Below are 17,843 nucleotides of genomic sequence, written 5' to 3'. Positions count from 1 at the left end.
TGGGAAAAAAACCAATAAATTAAAAGTCTCTGTCTGATTTAAAATAAAAGTCCCTGATTTATTGTTTTTGTTGAAATTTAAATTCATAGATTATTTTTTATATTAGAAAAAAAAAACACTAACAAATATTAGTCACACTATATAACTAATCAAATTAAAACTTAAAAAAAAAAATATATAAACATCCTTATGTAATGCTTAAAAGTCAATTAGGAAATTAAAATAAAATATAGTGCAAATAAATATCCAAAAACTTTGGTTAATATATATCATTGATACGTTTACATCCCTGAACAGCTGATCATAATGGCAGAGAGAGAGAGAGAGAGAGAGAGAGAGAGAGAGAGAGAGAGAGAGAGAGAGAGAGAGAGAGAGAGAGAGATGGGGGGATGGGGGAAATAATACACATACAATAAATACATGCAATTTATACCGGGGTTGGGGGAGGGATATGGGATGAAACTACAAAAAGACATTTGTTTTGAAGAATTGTTCACTCTGAAAACACAAAATGGAGACTTATATTGTATTATGTTGCAAATATTGTTTGAACGCTGTATCCAATAAAAATATATGGGCAAAAAATAAAATAAAATAAAACCATGCAATTTACATACTGTTCTGTAGCCTTAAACAATCCAAGCACTACGAAAAAAACTCATGTGAAAATCAACTTACTGTAATAAGTACTTGTCATATTAATTAATTACCCATGTATTATAGACATTTATTAATTGTTTGCCCAAATATTATTTCAATATATTTGTTATAAATAATTAAATAAAAAACACGCAAAAGGGGCGAAATTAATCTGGTCTTTCCTCAATTATTTTACACAATTTGGTGTGTCCTTAAACACAAATGAGGTAAAAACAGAAAATCATCTGTTCAAAATGGACATCCACATGTCAGAATGCAGAGATTAACTAGTGCATTGGTAAATAAGTAAATATGCCTCCAAAAATAAACAGCACACCATCATGGTAATTTTTAAATCTCATTTTTTTCTCTTTAATGTATTTACAAGCTTTACATTTCCTCTGTAGTTCTTCATTACAAGAACACTGAGCAATCCTGGCTTGCATTAGTGTTTGCGCTTCACCTTCAATGCATACAGGTATTTGATGTCGATGTCTAAATTATTTTCATTCTGTTCAGGATGCATATTTCTTTTTATTGTGTTTGTCACGTGATTTGCAAAGTTCACAAAAGCCGAAGCAGAACCAGTGGTGGGAGTTTCTCCAAACAGCCTAACACATCAGCACCATCAGCCGATCCCAGACCTCGGGCCAAAAAACCCTATGCGTTTGATTCTTTCGCTGGAAATATTTACCCTGTTTTAAGGTGAATCACATGAATCCAGGGAGGCTGCTGAAACACTTAAACAAAATTAATATTATTGTTATGATACATGTTTATTCTGTTATTTCTATCAATGTTCTTTTTGCCTGCAAATGTTAAATAAAACTTCATATTTGCAGTCTCTTAAAAAAATAATAAATTAAAGAGTTCAGAACCTATTTTAAGTCTCTTCTTTTAAAAGTAAAAAAAAAAAAAAGAAGAAGAAAAAAAAAAAAAGTCAAACTTTAAAACAAAAATATTTTCTATATATATGATACAAGTATTTAGTGTTCCCTCCGTGTCGTAGAGAGTTCCAGCTCAAGTTGGCCAGCGTTTCAAAGTCAAAGTTCCTGTGTTGGCAGGAGTAGGTGTGTCTATGGCTAGACTTGTATAGTCTGTATGCATTTTATAGTTTGCGTCAGTAGGGGGCCTCTGGGCGTCGGCCACACGCTTATGTCAATTATCCTCAGACTCCTCCTCCGCCTCGCGTAACCAGGTGAAGAAAGCAGTGACCGACTTCAACGCTACGCCTTTTCCCTGCTGCTCCGCTGGGTCTTTACTCGTTTCCCATTGATAAAAAGCGTCCTCCGAAATAACGTCCTCATCGTAAAGACAATCGAAAAACATTCGGAGTAGATCTGTGGATAGAAATAGATCAAAATTACGATCCTAGAAATCTTTCGTTCAGCTTTGGCATCTTTACTTTCATCTGCTACATACTGGGTGGTTGATCCAGGGTGACAATCAAAGACTGGAGAGCATAAAGTGCTTGCAGCTGCCGCTCTGTGTCTGAGTTAAGGTACTTATGTAATATAGGCAGGCGTCTCTGGATGATGGCAGTGTCCACTCTACAGGACGTGCTTTCATCTGGAGAAGAAAGAGATAAAAGCAATTGGCAAAAGGATGATAGAGATGAAGCTGTTTAATAGAAGTAGCTTGCTCACCTTTAACTGCTGCTTTACATACAGCTGTCATTAAAGCTCTCAAAAACGGAGAGGAACTCATCTGAGATTCGTCCAAATTAGCCTGAAAAGAGAAGTCACAATTTCTTGAAAATGTGTCATATACTCTGACATTAACACCCGCTAAATGCCGGTGGATTTCAGCAGTGGCGTGTAGCGCTGACTCCTAATAGCCACTTTGGTGGGTTGAAATTTATATTAATTTTTCAATTGTAGTCTTTTAAAAAGGCGTCTGAAATAATAAGTGCAATGTAGTGTTGTCAAAAAATTCGATTTTCCGATACATATCGATACTGAAATATCTGAAATGCTTCCATTACTCATTTTCTGCAGAATAGATGCACGATACCAGCTGCGCTTTCTCGCTCTCTCATCTGTTGACACAAACCCGCCTCCACCCACTCACTCACTCGTTGCATTTGCTCCGGATGAATATTGTTGGTGTTACAGGGCTTGAATTTCGGCATGGGATTGCAGATATTGCGTATGATTGTACTCATTCCCACAGATTTTGTGCTCACAAACAGCCAAAGTGCGCACACATAAAGCCTCCTCTCAGTACTAAATTAAAGGGATACTTCACCTCTGGAAAGATGAATGTGTATTTAAAATAGGTCATTTATGTAGAAGAAATGTGAAGACATTTTTGAATTTGGAGCTTTCTAGACTGAGAAAAGCCAGAAAATTTATTTTTGGCTTATGTGGATGAAAGACAACAACTCCCAGAATGCACTTGCTTCGCTGCTCTACGAGGCCACTCTCAAGCCACGCCTCCCGGTTAGAGAGCGCAGTTGAAAACAACAAGGTTAGGCTACCAGTGAGTCTCCGTGACGAGTTTGCCCAGGATTTCGAGATCGCCCAAAATGTCCGGGATTCGGCTATTGCGTTCTACAGTCGCCATTCATCATGTTTACTGTGGCGAGCAGGACGAGACTGAGGGCCGCGGGAGAACAGCGCGAGGCCGGTGGCGTGATTACTGAGACGCACAGGTCTCGTATCTCTCACGGAGGAGCGGGAATTTTCTTAGCAATGTTAAAACGCACATCAACCGATCACTTGTTTAGCGTTCATGTAAACACTACATTCAGATTCACCAATCGGAATTAATTCAGTTAGATTGAAACAAAAGGTGTGCATGTAAACAATGAATGGCGACTGCAGAAAGCAAAAGCCGAATCCCGGACATTTTTGGACGATTTCGACGGCCGGACATGTCCGGGAAAAAGAGGATGGTAACCCCTACTACTCCGCTTTCTCCTACTACTCAGCTTTCTCCACAGAACAAGAGCCTGTTAGCTTAGCTTCCAAAGAAAGACGGCTGAAACTATGTGTACATTCTGTGAGTGAGATCCCACCTCCTATGGGCGGGTTGAAAACATGCGGGACAGCCCCTCCTACTGGCTGTAGTCTTTAGCCTCTGGCCAGAAAATCCTCCGATGACGCAAAATGACGATTTTCCAGACAAAAAATACATAAATCTCTCATCTCAGGGGGATATGAGGGTGGAAAGCACGGTAATTCGAAAATACTACAGATTTTCTACTAATACAAAGCTTAATGCTAAATCCTGAAGTATCCCTTTAAGAACCTTTTCACTGCTAATTGCGCTTAACCAGTCAAATACACATAAAATAATGTCAAAATGCCGGCCTTGGTGAGTATTCACCTAAACACAGTCAGTTATGTTTTAAGTGAACAAACATTTGGGAAAGAAAATGCATGTGTAACAGTATAATGGGTCTGTGCGTCAGGTCTTAAAGTGACAGCAGCCTAAATATACCTGCTGCAATTTTATAAGATAATATAAAAAATATCTAAATGGCAGTTTTTGTCATGGTATCGATGTCAAAATAGTGGCTAGTGAGCAAAAAAGTTAATGTCAAGCCCTGCATATACTTGAAATGTTTTCTGTATATGAGAGGTCTGTGAGTGTGGGATCAGTCTCACCTCGATCCAGTCGAAGATCTGTTCGTCACTGGCCATGTCTTCAAGCAGTAGCTGCTCCATTTGTTTAAAGAGCTCCTCAGGACTGAGGCTGGGTTTAGCCGTGTCCGGAGAGACAGGGGAGACGTCTGACACGGTGAACTCTAACTTCTGGAAAAAGAGGAAAAAGGAGGACACGACTGGTTGATTTAGCGTCTTCTAGCATCAAGCTACTCATAATTTGCAATGGTTACAATACCAGCTGCTAATAAAAGGTAGTGAACTACATTAAAGGGATAGTTCACTTTGAAATTAATTTTTGGTATGTTTTAGCTTACCTCAAGGGCATCCAAGATGTAGGTGTCTTTTTTTCCGCAGTAGTTTCAATTTTTATATTTTTAGGTCAAACCGTTCTTGTCTGTCAGTCATAATGCAGGTCTATGGTCATTATCTCAAAACACAAGCACAGAGTCCAAATTAAAACAATTCCCCATCGTAAGTACACATTGATGGCCTAAGACACGAAACGAGCGGTTTGTGTGAGAAAACGAACAGTATTTATATCGTTTTTACCACTTATACACAGCCATGTCGAAGTGATCTGATCTGACGTGTACGCAGACTGGTGCATAGATATATACACACTAGATGTCGCCTTGTCTACGGCAGTTCATTGGAACGAATGTCTTTAAGGCGACATCTAGTGTGTATATATCTATGCACCAGTCTGCGCACACGTCAGATCAGATCACTTCGACATGGCTGCGTATAAGTGGTAAAAACGATATAAATACTGTTCGTTTTCTCACACAAACCGCTCGTTTCGTGTCTTAGGCCATCAATGTGTACTTACGATGGGGAATTGTTTAATTTGGACGACGGGGAATTGTTTTAATTTGGACTCTGTGCTTGTGTTTTGAGATAATGACCATAGACCTGCATTATATGACTGACAGACAAGAACGGTTTGACCTAAAAATATCAAAATTTAAACTACTGCGGAAAAAAAGACACCTACATCTTGGATGCCCTTGAGGTAAGCTAAAACATACCAAAAATTAATTTCAAAGTGAACTATCCCTTTAAAGCAATTTAGCTTTTTATAAATATATATTTGTATTTATAAATATATCTTTCATTGCAATACATACCCTACCATTCAAAAGTTTGGGGTCGGTAATATTATTTAAAAATGTTTTTGAAGAAGTCTCCAACTCTGTTTTCTATGTTAACATATTTTAAAATGTAATTTATTCTTGTGATGGAAAAGCTGAATTTTCAGCATAAATATTTTCAGGATTATTTGATGAATAGAAATTTCAAAGGAACAGCATTTATTTAAAATATAAACGTTTTTCAGCATTATAAATACTGTCCACTTGATCAATTTAATGTGACCCTGCTGTATAAAAGTATTAATTTCTCTCTTTTTGAATATAAGTGTATATGAAATAAGTGTCTAGCACAAAACAATGAGGATATCGCCACAATTTATATAACTCAGTCGGAAACCAACGATGACTTATTATTTAGTTTAATCATTGTAATTATAATATTGTGTTGTATATTGCTACAAAAAATTATATAAAATGCAGCACAGGGCTCAAATGAATTGGTAAATTGAATGAATGAATCAGACTTCCTAATAAAGAAAAAGAGCTAACATTTTTGAAGCGAGCGTTCTTGATTATTACCTCAGTTTGTGGTAACAATTAAGCAACACCACTACTCGTTAAAAAAAATAAAAATAGTTTGTTACTGGACAAGCTACACTATTTTGAAAACAACAGAACAGAATTTTGTTCATTTATTTATGAGTATTTGAATTTGTGAAGGTGTTCAGGCTGTATTCGCACCTGTTGTGAGATGAAGGCAGGAAGAAGTTCTCCCTCTGGCAGGAAGTCGGCCCAGTTCAGCCCAGACTCTCTCCACAAGTCTCCAACTTTCCTATGGCTCTTTAGCACAAGTAGATGCATGTAAATACACAAACTCACAGGAGCCAAAACAATACACAAAGCTACTTTACTGCAAATTGTTACTGTCGCAGAGGTGTTTGTGTATGAAAGATGATCATTTTTGGCAGCATCATGCAGGAGCCTCTAAACCACAGATGGATCAACTAGATAAAGATGAACTCAATGCTCTAAAACACCATGTCAACAAAAGTTGAGCTTACCATTTGTTTGCATAGTAGGTGCAGTATTTCAGAAAATAAGATGGCAGCTCTTCCCACAGGGAGTAGCGGTTTACTTAACTCACTGTAGAAACAAAACAAATCTCCATTAGACGCTAAACTGAATCCTGACAGCTGTAGCCTGTGTGGAGCTGGAATGACTGCAACTACTGTGCACTGCCAAACTGTTAAAGCCCCAGAAGTCAGAAAACCCAATACAATGAGGCATTTAGGATGTTTTTATTTATTTATATTATTCATATTTATAATTCTGTTTCAACTTATTGGGAATACCAGTCTCAAATCACAATCCAAATAATAAAAAGGCCATGCTGACTGCAAACATTTCTGACTGTGCAAAATGCTTTGGATACAGTCCACTCTTAACTAATATATTCTTGTCTACAAAAGTTGTGTGTGTGGATTGTTTTAAACCAAACTTTTACATAAATTATTCAAAAATATGGTGAAATGTTCTTGTAGTGTAATAGTGACACAAGGTAACAACAATGCATGCTGTATTTTTATTTTATTAAATGGTTAAATAAATATTATTTTAATGAAACACACGTACGGTAATCATCTGCATTTACCCCCAGGTCAATGATCCTATTCTCACTTATTGTTAATTCATTTATTATTGATTGTAATAAATATTCCAATTCTCTCTTCTTTCTGCTGTAGTTGACTCTTAAAAGCATTTTACCACAATTCTGAAGCTCAATTTCAAGTTTTAGATGTATAATATAATATAATGTAATGTAATATAATATAATGCCAGAAGACATGCTGGGATAGGCTCCAACATTCCCCCACAAACCTACAGATACACTGTATATAAAGCATATAATATAATTTCTTGTTTTAGATGTAGTCCTAATATAATATATATAATATAATATAATATAATATAATATAATATAATATAATATAATATAATATAATATGTCACACTTTAGTTTAGGGTCCAATTCTACTATTAACTACGACTTTTGGCTCAATACACACATAATTACTGCTTATTAATAGTTAGTATGATAGTTAAGTTTAGGTTAAGGGATGTAGAATATGGTCATACAGAATAAGGCACTGATATGTGCTTAAGTACTAATAAACAGCTAATATCCTAGTAATATGCATGCTAATACGCAACTAGTTAATAGGGAGAATTGGACCCTAAACAAAAGTGTTACCTAATATAATATCTTAACCTTGTACTGGAGCTTTAACAGAACATGCATTTGTTAAATCGTTCTTTGAAAGGAGATTCCACCACAGAACGAAAGAGAACAAAAAATCTGTTAATTAAGGACAACATGTAAATGGGTTTTAGGGGTGGAATGTCCTTTTATCACAAATTACACAAAAGGAACCAAACAGAACTCATAAGACCCTTCTCATTCAGTGTTTGATGTGACCAGTTGGGTCCTGACCTGAACAGCTCTCTCATGCTCATTCCTCCCTCTCTCAACAGAGGACTGAGCATCTCAGCCAGGTAAAGCCAAATAAAGGGAATATCTATGGCCATATCATCAGCCTGCTCCAACATCTCTGAAAACCTGTAGAGAGAAAATCCATAGCGCTTTAATACCATAGTAAGAAAGTACATGCATGCAAACTACAGTACATTTGATTTCAGAGTGCGTTCACAATTGTAGTTCAAAGAAGATGCATTTAGTCCTGGTTTGCTTAGTGTTCACACTGTCATTTTTGAGACCGAATCTAAAAATCCAAAACAACGCTTTTATGATGTATATTTTGCAACAGAACTTACCGAAAATCCAAAACAATGCTGTGTGCTGGGCTTAATGCGCTTATTGTATGAGTGTACATATGGTGGTATTTATACCAGCTTAGAACTCACAAACAGCTTATAAAATGTGTAAAGGAGTCGAAACAGTGCCAGAAATTCCTCCATTGCCCACAAACGAAGATCTGCTGCAAGGAGACGGCGGTTCAGACGGCTGTACCGAACTATAATGGGCAACGTAGGTCTTATGACGAAAGAAACCAGGAATGCTTTATCCTTTATAGGGTCACATCTTGTTTTTAATTTGTTTAGATGTCTTTGGTCTGTGTTGCATTCATATTTTAGTTGATACCTTGGAATAGGACTGAAAATGTGAGTCTCAGTCTGCTTGTTTGGTGCGCACCAGGTTTCAGATGCCAGCGTTCACACTTCAATCGCACGAACAGAGCGATCTTACCAGAGTTTGTTTTAATTGAACCAAACCTGCCAAGTGTGAACACATCCAAAATGAAATGTGTGTATGTGCTCACCCTTTGTAGAGTTGAGAGTGGGGTAAAATGCCCTTCTGAATAAGTTGATAGTAGAGCAGTCCCATGTGCTCTCTGGCCTTCTGACTGCGCTCCAGTGTGCACTCCAGACCCATGCGTACAAACACATATAACAGAGAGGGCTGCTCCATCTCCACTACACACTGCACTGCCTCCTGCATACAAACACGAAAACATTAACACTTCACAGTACTGAGTAACACTCAGTCATATAGCAGATATTCAAGTTACTTTACACACACTGAATCAAACACAAAGAAAAGCTGGCACAAACATAGACAGACACTATTACAATGAAATATAGACTTTCCAAATGCATCATTGTAGAAAAAGGGGCACATACTGAAGACTTCCAACCACTACATACCAGATTTCAGATTTGCCCAATAATGGACTGGGCAACATAATATTAACAATATGAAAAGATTATGCTGCGCCAAAAGTACTTATGACAGCCTTTTAATCTGGGATTTTTCTTTTTAGCTAAACAGTAACACTACCTTGAGGTTACATGAATTGTAACTTATAAATTGAAACTATGTTAATCCTATTTATACCAAATATTAATAGTTAGAAATACATTACCATTCAAAAATGTAAGTTTAAAAAAAAAAAATTGATTGTACGTTTTTTTCCCCAATGTCTTACCAAGGCTGCATTTTTTTATTAACAAATTCAGTAAAAACTGTAATATTGTGAAATATTATTACAATTTAAAATAATCCTTTTCTAATTGAATATATTTTTAAATGTAATTTATTCCTGTGATGTCAAAGCTGAATTTTCAGCAGCCATTACTCCAGTCTTCACTGTCGCATGATCTTACTGACCCCAAACTTTTGAACAATAGTGTATATTTAACCATTTGTGTTGCAGAAAGGGTGTTTGGTACTGATTATAAGTGGTTTAGTATGAGGGCACTGTGACGCTGTACCTTGTAGTCATTAATATGCAGAAACTCATCGATGATGGACTTGGACTTCCGCTCAACCTCCTCTTCGGACAGGACGGGCTTCTCTGAAACACCAGTGACCTGCAGCGTCTCTGATTTCACTGCAATGAAGCAGAAGCTCAGTATTTCAAATATAAACTGCATAATTTCACTCACTAGTGTAAGAATGTCCTTCCTCACCCGTCTCTGTGGCTCTGTTGTTCTCTATCTCACATTTCTCCTCTGAGATGCTGGCTTTGCGAGGGGTGTGGTGTGAGTCGGGCCCCTCTCTCCGTGTCTCCTCAGGGGCCACGTTGTCCATTAGTTCCTTAGCGCTGCTACCTCTGCTGAAGGGCCCCGGTCGCGACGGCCCCAAACTCACCGGCTTGTCACCGCGCTCACGACCGGTGCTGCCTCGACTGACAGAGACATGCAGAATGAATAGATGTCAAACTTTTAGAAAATTCAATTGTAAATTTGTATTCGAGCTCATCTGTTTTCAGATGTTGTTTACCTTCCCAGCGAGCGTCTGGAATCGGATTCGGAGATTTGGGCTGGAGGTGAGCTGGACTGAGCCGTGGACGACTGCAGCGCTGAATAGCGGTTTAGGGTGCTACTGGCAGAGCGTGTCAACTCTGGAAATATGGGTGTGCATACATGTAATATATAAATCAGTAATCTAAACTTTACTGAATGGGTGGTCAATTCAAGATACATGTTGGTAGGTTTAACAAAGTCTTGAACAGTGTGTAATGTGTGGATGTTTCCTCACCAGAGTCACTGGCTTTGGCTCCGCCACTGCTGCCCTTTATCCAGTTGATCTGAGCCCGCGGACCCAGCTGAATCTTTTCATCGATTTGAGGCTGTGATGGGGGAGTGGTTGAGGTTCAGGGATCATAGAGGGTACAAGAGAGAGCGTTTACTAACTCACAAATGTTAAAATGCCTTATTATTGATTGTTGACATTGGCACATGTGGTGTCAATGTCAAACTATTCTGTGCTGAACTTGACAACTGGGATTATAATCAGCAGGTGGCAGTGTTACTCCAATCAATTTTGTGCTGACATTTCAGATTGCATGCTCTGATTCACATCAAAAAATGTGTGAAACATGAAATGTGTGTGCAGAGACCCATCTCTTCACCTTCGAGATCTTGGGGATCTTTGTGGGGTCGATGGTCCTGCTGTTTTTAGTAGTGGGCACGGTGTTCCACGTCTCCTCCCTCTGCGACCGCTGTTCTCTCTGATCTGTAACCACAGCCACAGAGCAGCGTTACACAAGTTACGTCACAACACATCACCACTGGCTGATCTTAGCCTTAGTGACGCCCTCAAACACTGTAGTTGCAGCTGAGGCCTGGAAGAGTTTGGTTCTTGTTGTCGACATGTTGAGAAGATGCTGTTTTCTGCATTTTAAAAACAAATCCACTTTTAATGCACTTCAATGGATGAGGACTTGAATTGGTATGGTAAAACCTATGCCATCGTTACTGTATAAACAAGTGCAGAGGAAATTCAGATATGGCAACGGGCATTTAGTTTCTGACGTGCGCTGTAAGCGGTAGACCAATCACAACAGACTGGGCCTGCCGTCTGACCAATCAGAGCAGAGTAAGCTCTCGGAGAGGAGGGGTTTAGAGAAACTGAATCCTTAATCTAACCGTTTCAGACACTGTGAGAAAAGAGGTGATGCTGCAATGTATATTACGAGAAAATTGGATGCATGTAAACCTATTGTAGGAGACATTCAAAGCAAAATCAGGAACCTTTAAATTAGCATAATATGGGCACTTTAAAATAATCAGTCAAGTTGCTGTTGCATGAACAAATTCAAAAGCACAATCAATCCTGGTTAACCATTAATGTGTTCTCCTCTACAAACAAGCCATTTGCTGTCTGGAAAGCCTGCTGTTCAAACAACATGTTCCCATTAATGTTTTGATCTTCTTACTTTATCTCAGAGTAAACCTGGAAATTTAAATGAGGTTTTGTCCTCTGGGTGGCGCTGTAGTTGGCCTGGTATGACTGGAGATACACTATAAAGCTGTAAGTGTGTGCTGTGGATCTCACCTGGCCTCCTCTTGATGTCTTTAGACAGAAGCTGCTGATGAACCTTCCTCTGTTCTTCCTGTTCCTCCAGCTTGGCCTCTTTATGGATCTGCTCTATGGTTTTAGGGCCCTGGTCTGCTCTCCGAGAAACCCAGTTATGCTAAACAATATAAATAAACAGTGAGATCAGATGTCTATGATTAAATGATCAGTGTAACTTTGGAAAATGGTTACATTCAACTCCAAACTATATAACACTACAACTTTTAAAAGTTGGGTACAATAAAGACAATGTTCCCTCCTCTTTTTGACTCTTCTCTTTCACACATTTTTATCACTTCAAAGTGAAAATTAAATCTGAGGAATGCAGGGGAGAGACACCAAGCTCAACAATGTTACGGGCAAACAGATGTGAACATTCTCATTGCCAAAATGTATGACCTTGCTGATTATGATACTGTATTTACCCTTTGGCTGTTTCTGGGCATTTATAAACATTTATAATTTTAAAATTCGCAAATAAAGTATAATTGTCCATTTTTTTTATTTTGGAAAATATTTTAATAATGACCTAAAATATTAAAATTACATTTTTTTAATCACACATACACCAACGTTCATAAGTTTGGGTTGGTAAGATATTTTAATGTTTTAAAATAAAGTCTTTTATGTTCACCAAGGCTGCATTTATTTGATAAAAAAATACAGTAGAAACATTAATATTGAGAATTATTATTGCAATGTAAAATTATTGTTTTATATTTGAATATATTTAAAAATGTAATTTATTCCAGTGATCCAAAGCTGATTTGTTTAGCATCATCAATTTAGTCTTCAGAGTCACATATGAACCTTCAGAAATCATTCTAATATGCTGACAGTTATGCTGCTTAATATTTTTGTAGAAATCTTTCAGGATTCTTTGATGAACAAAAGAACAGCATATTTGAAATAGATATCATTAGTAACATTATAACTACTATCACCTTTGATCAATTTAATGCGTCCTTGCTGAATAGAAGTATTAATTTCTTAAAAAGACAAAACAATCGTACTGACAAGAAACTAGTATATATACATTTAATTTTTATCAAATGTTATGCATTATTTGAATGGACAATTTGCAATAATAGATGGAAAGTATACACTTATTATGATTACAAAAAAGGAAACCCAAAGAAAGCCATAAATTCAAAACGCTTATGAAAGGGCCACATAATAGCTTAAAAATTAAATAAAAAAATAACGAGAGAAAAGATACTACACAACTGTTCTTGCTTCTTTCTGTTACTTGTATAAAAACCAGGCTTTTATAAATGTCTGGCAATGGCTATCAGTACACACAAACAAACACAAATCACAATCCCCCCCCGGCACTCACCAGTCTCAGATCTATCACATCCTGTACCATGAACCGTATCCGTGACGATGTCTTGCGTTCTTTGACAATTTTCTCCATCTGGTTGAAGTATTGGTCCATACGGGGCTATTCAAGGACACAGAGAAGAGGGTGATGAAGAATACATCAGTTCAATATCAAAGACTGAGTTCATGAGTCCATGGGCCCTTGTCAATCACAACTTGCTTCTCTGAAAAAATATTGATTATAAAATAAGACAGATCTTTTTTACTGTGGCAATAATGTTTGATCATACAGCACATATCTTCTTGTCTGTACCCATCCATTATTTAGGACATATGGGAGTCATCTTAAATCTAAAAATAATGTTTTGAGACAAAGATCTGCACTTAGCTCCTAAATCAACAAGGTCTATAAACGCCGAACCTATTTCTCAACCTGATTCCCTGCTAGCTGAAAAACGCCTGAAGTTCCTCCCGCAAGGTCAGCGAGAAAGGAAGGATGGATACAGAAAATATTTTCATTTACCCTCTTGCCTAATACTTAGCTCTAGGGTTTATGGCCGTCTGTTGGGCCCAGCTGGAACACATTTAGACTGCATGTGTGTACAACACTCAGAACACATTCACTCCAATGCCTGATTATTCCTCATTCTTTTGCTTTGCACTGCAGCATATTTAAATGACTTTTTTTTCTTCAGCTTAGTCCTCTTGTAGAGCTAATGGCATTTTAATTAAGTATTTCAAAAGACAAAAGTTTTTCAACATCTTCACAATCAGATTAAAGATAAAAATCTCAAAATTACACAATCGTGCCATAATGGTAAGAAGCTGTGCTGGGGAACTTGGTGAATCTTTTTTTTCCAGGCAAACCTTTGGGCCATACTCTGAACACCACTGTAAAAAAGCTGGACACAGACACAGATCTGGTCATCTTAGTAAGGCTATGTTCGGAATACTATCCTACATACTATCCTACATGTAGTTGTACTACTGCAGTATGTACTATGTATAATTGTTATGCACATTTTTTCAATGCATAAAATACCAAGATGAGACAAAATTTGCCGAAATGTACAGTATACAACAGAGCACACTGTAAAGAATTCAATTTCACGCAATGCAACACCTTACAGTTAACACCTTACAGCTTGAGCTCGAGTGGCCTGCTGAGTGCTGCCTTTCAAGGGTATTGGACTGATTTATTAGTAGCCTACTTTAACAAACAAACAAACAGCAGAGGCATGCTGAAGAAATGGCAAGTGAACAACAGCAATTATGTGGTTAGTTAAGAATTCATAGAAAAATTCTGCTTTTGAGTGTCCTCTCGTTCTAAATAAAGCTCCAATCATTGTACACTGTAGCATCAGACAGGACGCCCACAGGCAGCTCACGAAGCGTCTGATGCATATTGCACACAAAAATGTCAAAAGCTTTCTGAAAATGGCAAACCCCAGTCTGATTGGCTTGATTTATGCAATGTCCGATGGAAAAAAAGTCATTTGGGAAACAAAATTGTTTACATGTTGTTCCCACACTCTGGGCTTTGAAGGTGAAACCAATTACAGGATTTGCCAATATTTTCAAGGTTCTGGCATTGAATCTTTGGATATGCAAGAATTTTCTTTGAGGAACTTAGAAGAACATCTGAACATGATTTCAGATTTAGCTGCCCCTAAACATCTTGTAATTTTGGACCCTTTACTTGCCTATAAGGTTTGAAATTACCCTTTTGCAAATATCTACAAGCCATACTGTGAATATTTTGTTCTTGACGTCATGTAGATGGTTCTTGTGGAATCATATGAGTGTCAATCAATCTCCACTTGCAGTAAAAACTGCACCAGTAAAAAAAGGGGAAGATACATATTGAATTTGTTAGTGGTAGTGATATGAGCAGTATTTCACATACACTATCATGATACATCTAAAACAACTGCTCATGCTACATGTGTGTAGCATCTTTGGATCGTGATTAAAATGTAGTGGTTGCCTCTAATTTCAAATGGCTACAGATATTCTTAGTTGTAATAGAGTTGATATCTTTAGTTGTAATATGCCTGTAATAGAGCAAATAAACTATCAAATTTGCAACTGGTATCGGTATGTTTGCTTGTAAAAATAAATCGGCAATCATCATCACCCATGAAAAACAATGATCGGTGCATTCCTAACAAATATATTTGGTATTTTTTAGGCACAAAACTCTTCTTTCATAAACATTAAAATATCTAAGCAACCCCAAACTTTTAAACAATAGCGTGTTTGCCACATGGAGGTCTGGACCATCTTTAGAATGCTAGATAAACTGCAAAATTTTCCACTAAGGTGTGCAAGTTGTGACAGATGTTTTCTTTAATAGAGGGTTTGCATGTCTTTAATTTGAATTTCTTGAGTGACTTACAGTTTATCAGCGAGGGTCAGACTGTCACTCTTACAATCCAACTTTAACTATGTATCATATAAATCAACCAAGTTTTTTTACTCATATTTGGTGCTTGACGAATGTTAATTTTGCACCCTACTTGTTAATTAGGTACCGTTTTGTGTAAGACGGCAGTTCTTGACCAGTTTTGCAAAGTGGAGCATGTTTTTGCTTTTAGCGAGATGCTTTACAATGGTTCTAGTCTCCATCAAGGTCATATTGGATTACTTATATAAAAAGCAAAATATTTGACCTTGGATGCACCATGAGCCTTTACAATTTCCCTTTCCAAGGCATTTTCACCAATGATCTAGCGAAATTCGAATCAATACGGCTCCAGAATGAATAATAACAAACTGTTGGCGAGTTACCTTGGCTTTCTCGAAGTCAAGGTCTTTGCCGATGGTGGTGAGGAGTCTGCAGAGGCACTCCAAGCTCTCGTCGTCATGGTTTTTTAGTAGTTTTACCACACAGTCATGCATGATAGGCTCTGTCAGCATCTTGAGCTTGAACAGCTCACCGATGAATTTGATATTTCCTGTGGAGCGACGCCGGGCCTTGTCCTTCGCCTCCTCGAGCTCCTCTTGCATTCTTTCCCTTTCTGAGGGCTATGAGAGAAAGAGAGTTTCATTTAAATCGCATCATGCTTTTAATGATGTCTTCAAAAGAATAGAGCACCCAAAAAAGAATGATGCCATTATTTACTCCCCCTCATGTTGTTCCAAACATGTATGACTTTCTTTCTTCGAATTTTTTTTGAAGAATGTACCAGCAGCATTGTTATTGTTAACTTAAACTAAAACAAAAAAATACTGTTCTCTGTAGCTAAAAAGCTTAATAAATAGGCTACTATAGACCTTATGTAGCCCCGCCCCTTTTCAGCGCTGCGCTCATTGTCTTTTGACTTCCGGTCTGTATTATCACAGCGATTCTGCGTGTTTATTAATGAACGGCTCATTTTAAAATATTCCCGGTCGACTGACATTTGTTAAGTCATCTGCTTTAACAGGGCTCCAGACTAACTTTTTTTACTAGGAGCGCTGGAGCCCCTGACTGAAAATTTTAGGAGCGCAAGCAGAAAATTTAGGGGCACACCTTAAATCAGCTTGCAATGCAATTATTCAGATTTTCCCCTGCAATACTGACAAATTATTTAATTATAAATAGACTTAACGTACAGATATTACAGTATGCAGTTTTATTTTAAGTTCACAGGCTCCAGACTAACATCTGAGGGCAGCAGCACCGAGTTCTACAAAAACATATCTGGTAGCACTGGGGCTGACAATAAAGCACTAAGCTTAATTTAGGGTGTAGATGAAGTTAACTTTAATTATTATCATTCATAATGTCTTAATATTAATTAAAAAGCAAACCGAGTGAAATTTTTTTTTATATTTAGGGAGTGAAAATAGCCAATAAGCATCCTACTGTTTACAATGGTAATTTATTTATTTTATTATTTTTAAATAAGTGTTTAAATAAGAGTTTAAATAAGACAATTTTTGAAGGATGAACAAAAAATGTGTTGGTCATCACATAAAAAATAACATTTATGTATGATAGTTTTGAAGTGCTGGAAAAAGATGAGTAGTAACGTTACTTGTAAGCGTTTGACTATTTCTGTCACATTATGGTTACAGTTACTACATTAAATCCATGGTGAATGTTGCTGATTCAACATAAGTGTTTCTCCTGGTTTCCACGTCAGCGCTGTTTGATCTGATATCTATGGTTTAGAACAGAGAACTCTGCACCGAATCGGAATGTTTCTCACTGGATCTCGCAGCTATGATGTTATTAATTCTGAGGCGAATTCAATGGATTTCTTCACTGGATCTCCTAGTAACAGTGTCGCGTGATCGAGATCGGCCCGCGACTGGCAAGTTCGGAGCGCTCTACTGTCGCTGCGCTGTCTATTATTGGTCCGAACTAATAAACAGTCCGTGAAGCATAAAGGAGTAGCGCATTTTCGTTCCGCTTTCATTTTGTTTGGATTCGCTGCTCGGCGACGTTGTGGTCGCGCCAGCGCGACCTAAATAAATATTTGGTCGCACCGGCAGGAAAATTGGTCGCAAAATGCGACCAATTGGTCGCAGTCTGGAGCCCTGTTTAAACATCACAGTCCTCATGATAACTTTCGTTAACTTTACATTAAAGGTATAGCGGAGGATTTTTTACTTCCGGGTGGATCACCTATACTATTGGTCCTCCTAATTGTCAATCATTCTGGTGAATCAATCAAACTTATTCAAAAAGTGGAGAGGGCGGGTCTTATCTAAAATTCGGGAAGATCCTCCACTATACCTTTAAGTAAATCCACTTCAAAAGCTAATTACTCCTGGACAGCAGCGCCTTAGAAATATACAGAGCGACCGCAA

The 17,843-nt window shown here is 37.6% G+C and overlaps 1 protein-coding gene across 3 annotated transcripts in view; it reads right to left on the bottom strand.

Moving 5' to 3' along the window:
- Window positions 1-984: 984 nt before the first annotated feature.
- The window catches only part of eif4g3a (eukaryotic translation initiation factor 4 gamma, 3a), a 59,054-nt gene continuing 42,195 nt past the window's right edge, over window positions 985-17,843 (bottom strand). For all 3 annotated transcript variants that reach the window (XM_082154991.1, XM_082154993.1, XM_082154992.1), the window contains exons 19-34: window positions 15,834-16,070; window positions 13,060-13,164; window positions 11,700-11,838; window positions 10,774-10,877; window positions 10,401-10,491; window positions 10,143-10,263; window positions 9,830-10,047; window positions 9,632-9,750; window positions 8,680-8,852; window positions 7,833-7,958; window positions 6,403-6,484; window positions 6,083-6,181; window positions 4,251-4,397; window positions 2,286-2,367; window positions 2,062-2,208; window positions 985-1,979 (exon numbers count right to left, since the gene is read on the bottom strand). In XM_082154991.1, the coding sequence (XP_082011117.1) occupies window positions 1,798-1,979; window positions 2,062-2,208; window positions 2,286-2,367; window positions 4,251-4,397; window positions 6,083-6,181; window positions 6,403-6,484; window positions 7,833-7,958; window positions 8,680-8,852; window positions 9,632-9,750; window positions 9,830-10,047; window positions 10,143-10,263; window positions 10,401-10,491; window positions 10,774-10,877; window positions 11,700-11,838; window positions 13,060-13,164; window positions 15,834-16,070 (2,172 nt within the window). In that variant the 3' untranslated portion in view covers window positions 985-1,797. The remainder of the gene's footprint in view (window positions 1,980-2,061; window positions 2,209-2,285; window positions 2,368-4,250; window positions 4,398-6,082; window positions 6,182-6,402; window positions 6,485-7,832; window positions 7,959-8,679; window positions 8,853-9,631; window positions 9,751-9,829; window positions 10,048-10,142; window positions 10,264-10,400; window positions 10,492-10,773; window positions 10,878-11,699; window positions 11,839-13,059; window positions 13,165-15,833; window positions 16,071-17,843) is intronic.

The sequence above is a fragment of the Leuciscus leuciscus genome, assembly GCF_965113295.1.
Source record: "Leuciscus leuciscus genome assembly, chromosome: 23".
NCBI lineage: Eukaryota > Metazoa > Chordata > Actinopteri > Cypriniformes > Leuciscidae > Leuciscus > Leuciscus leuciscus.
Note: the sequence above shows the minus strand (reverse complement) of the source record. Positions and strands in the feature narration are given on the sequence as shown.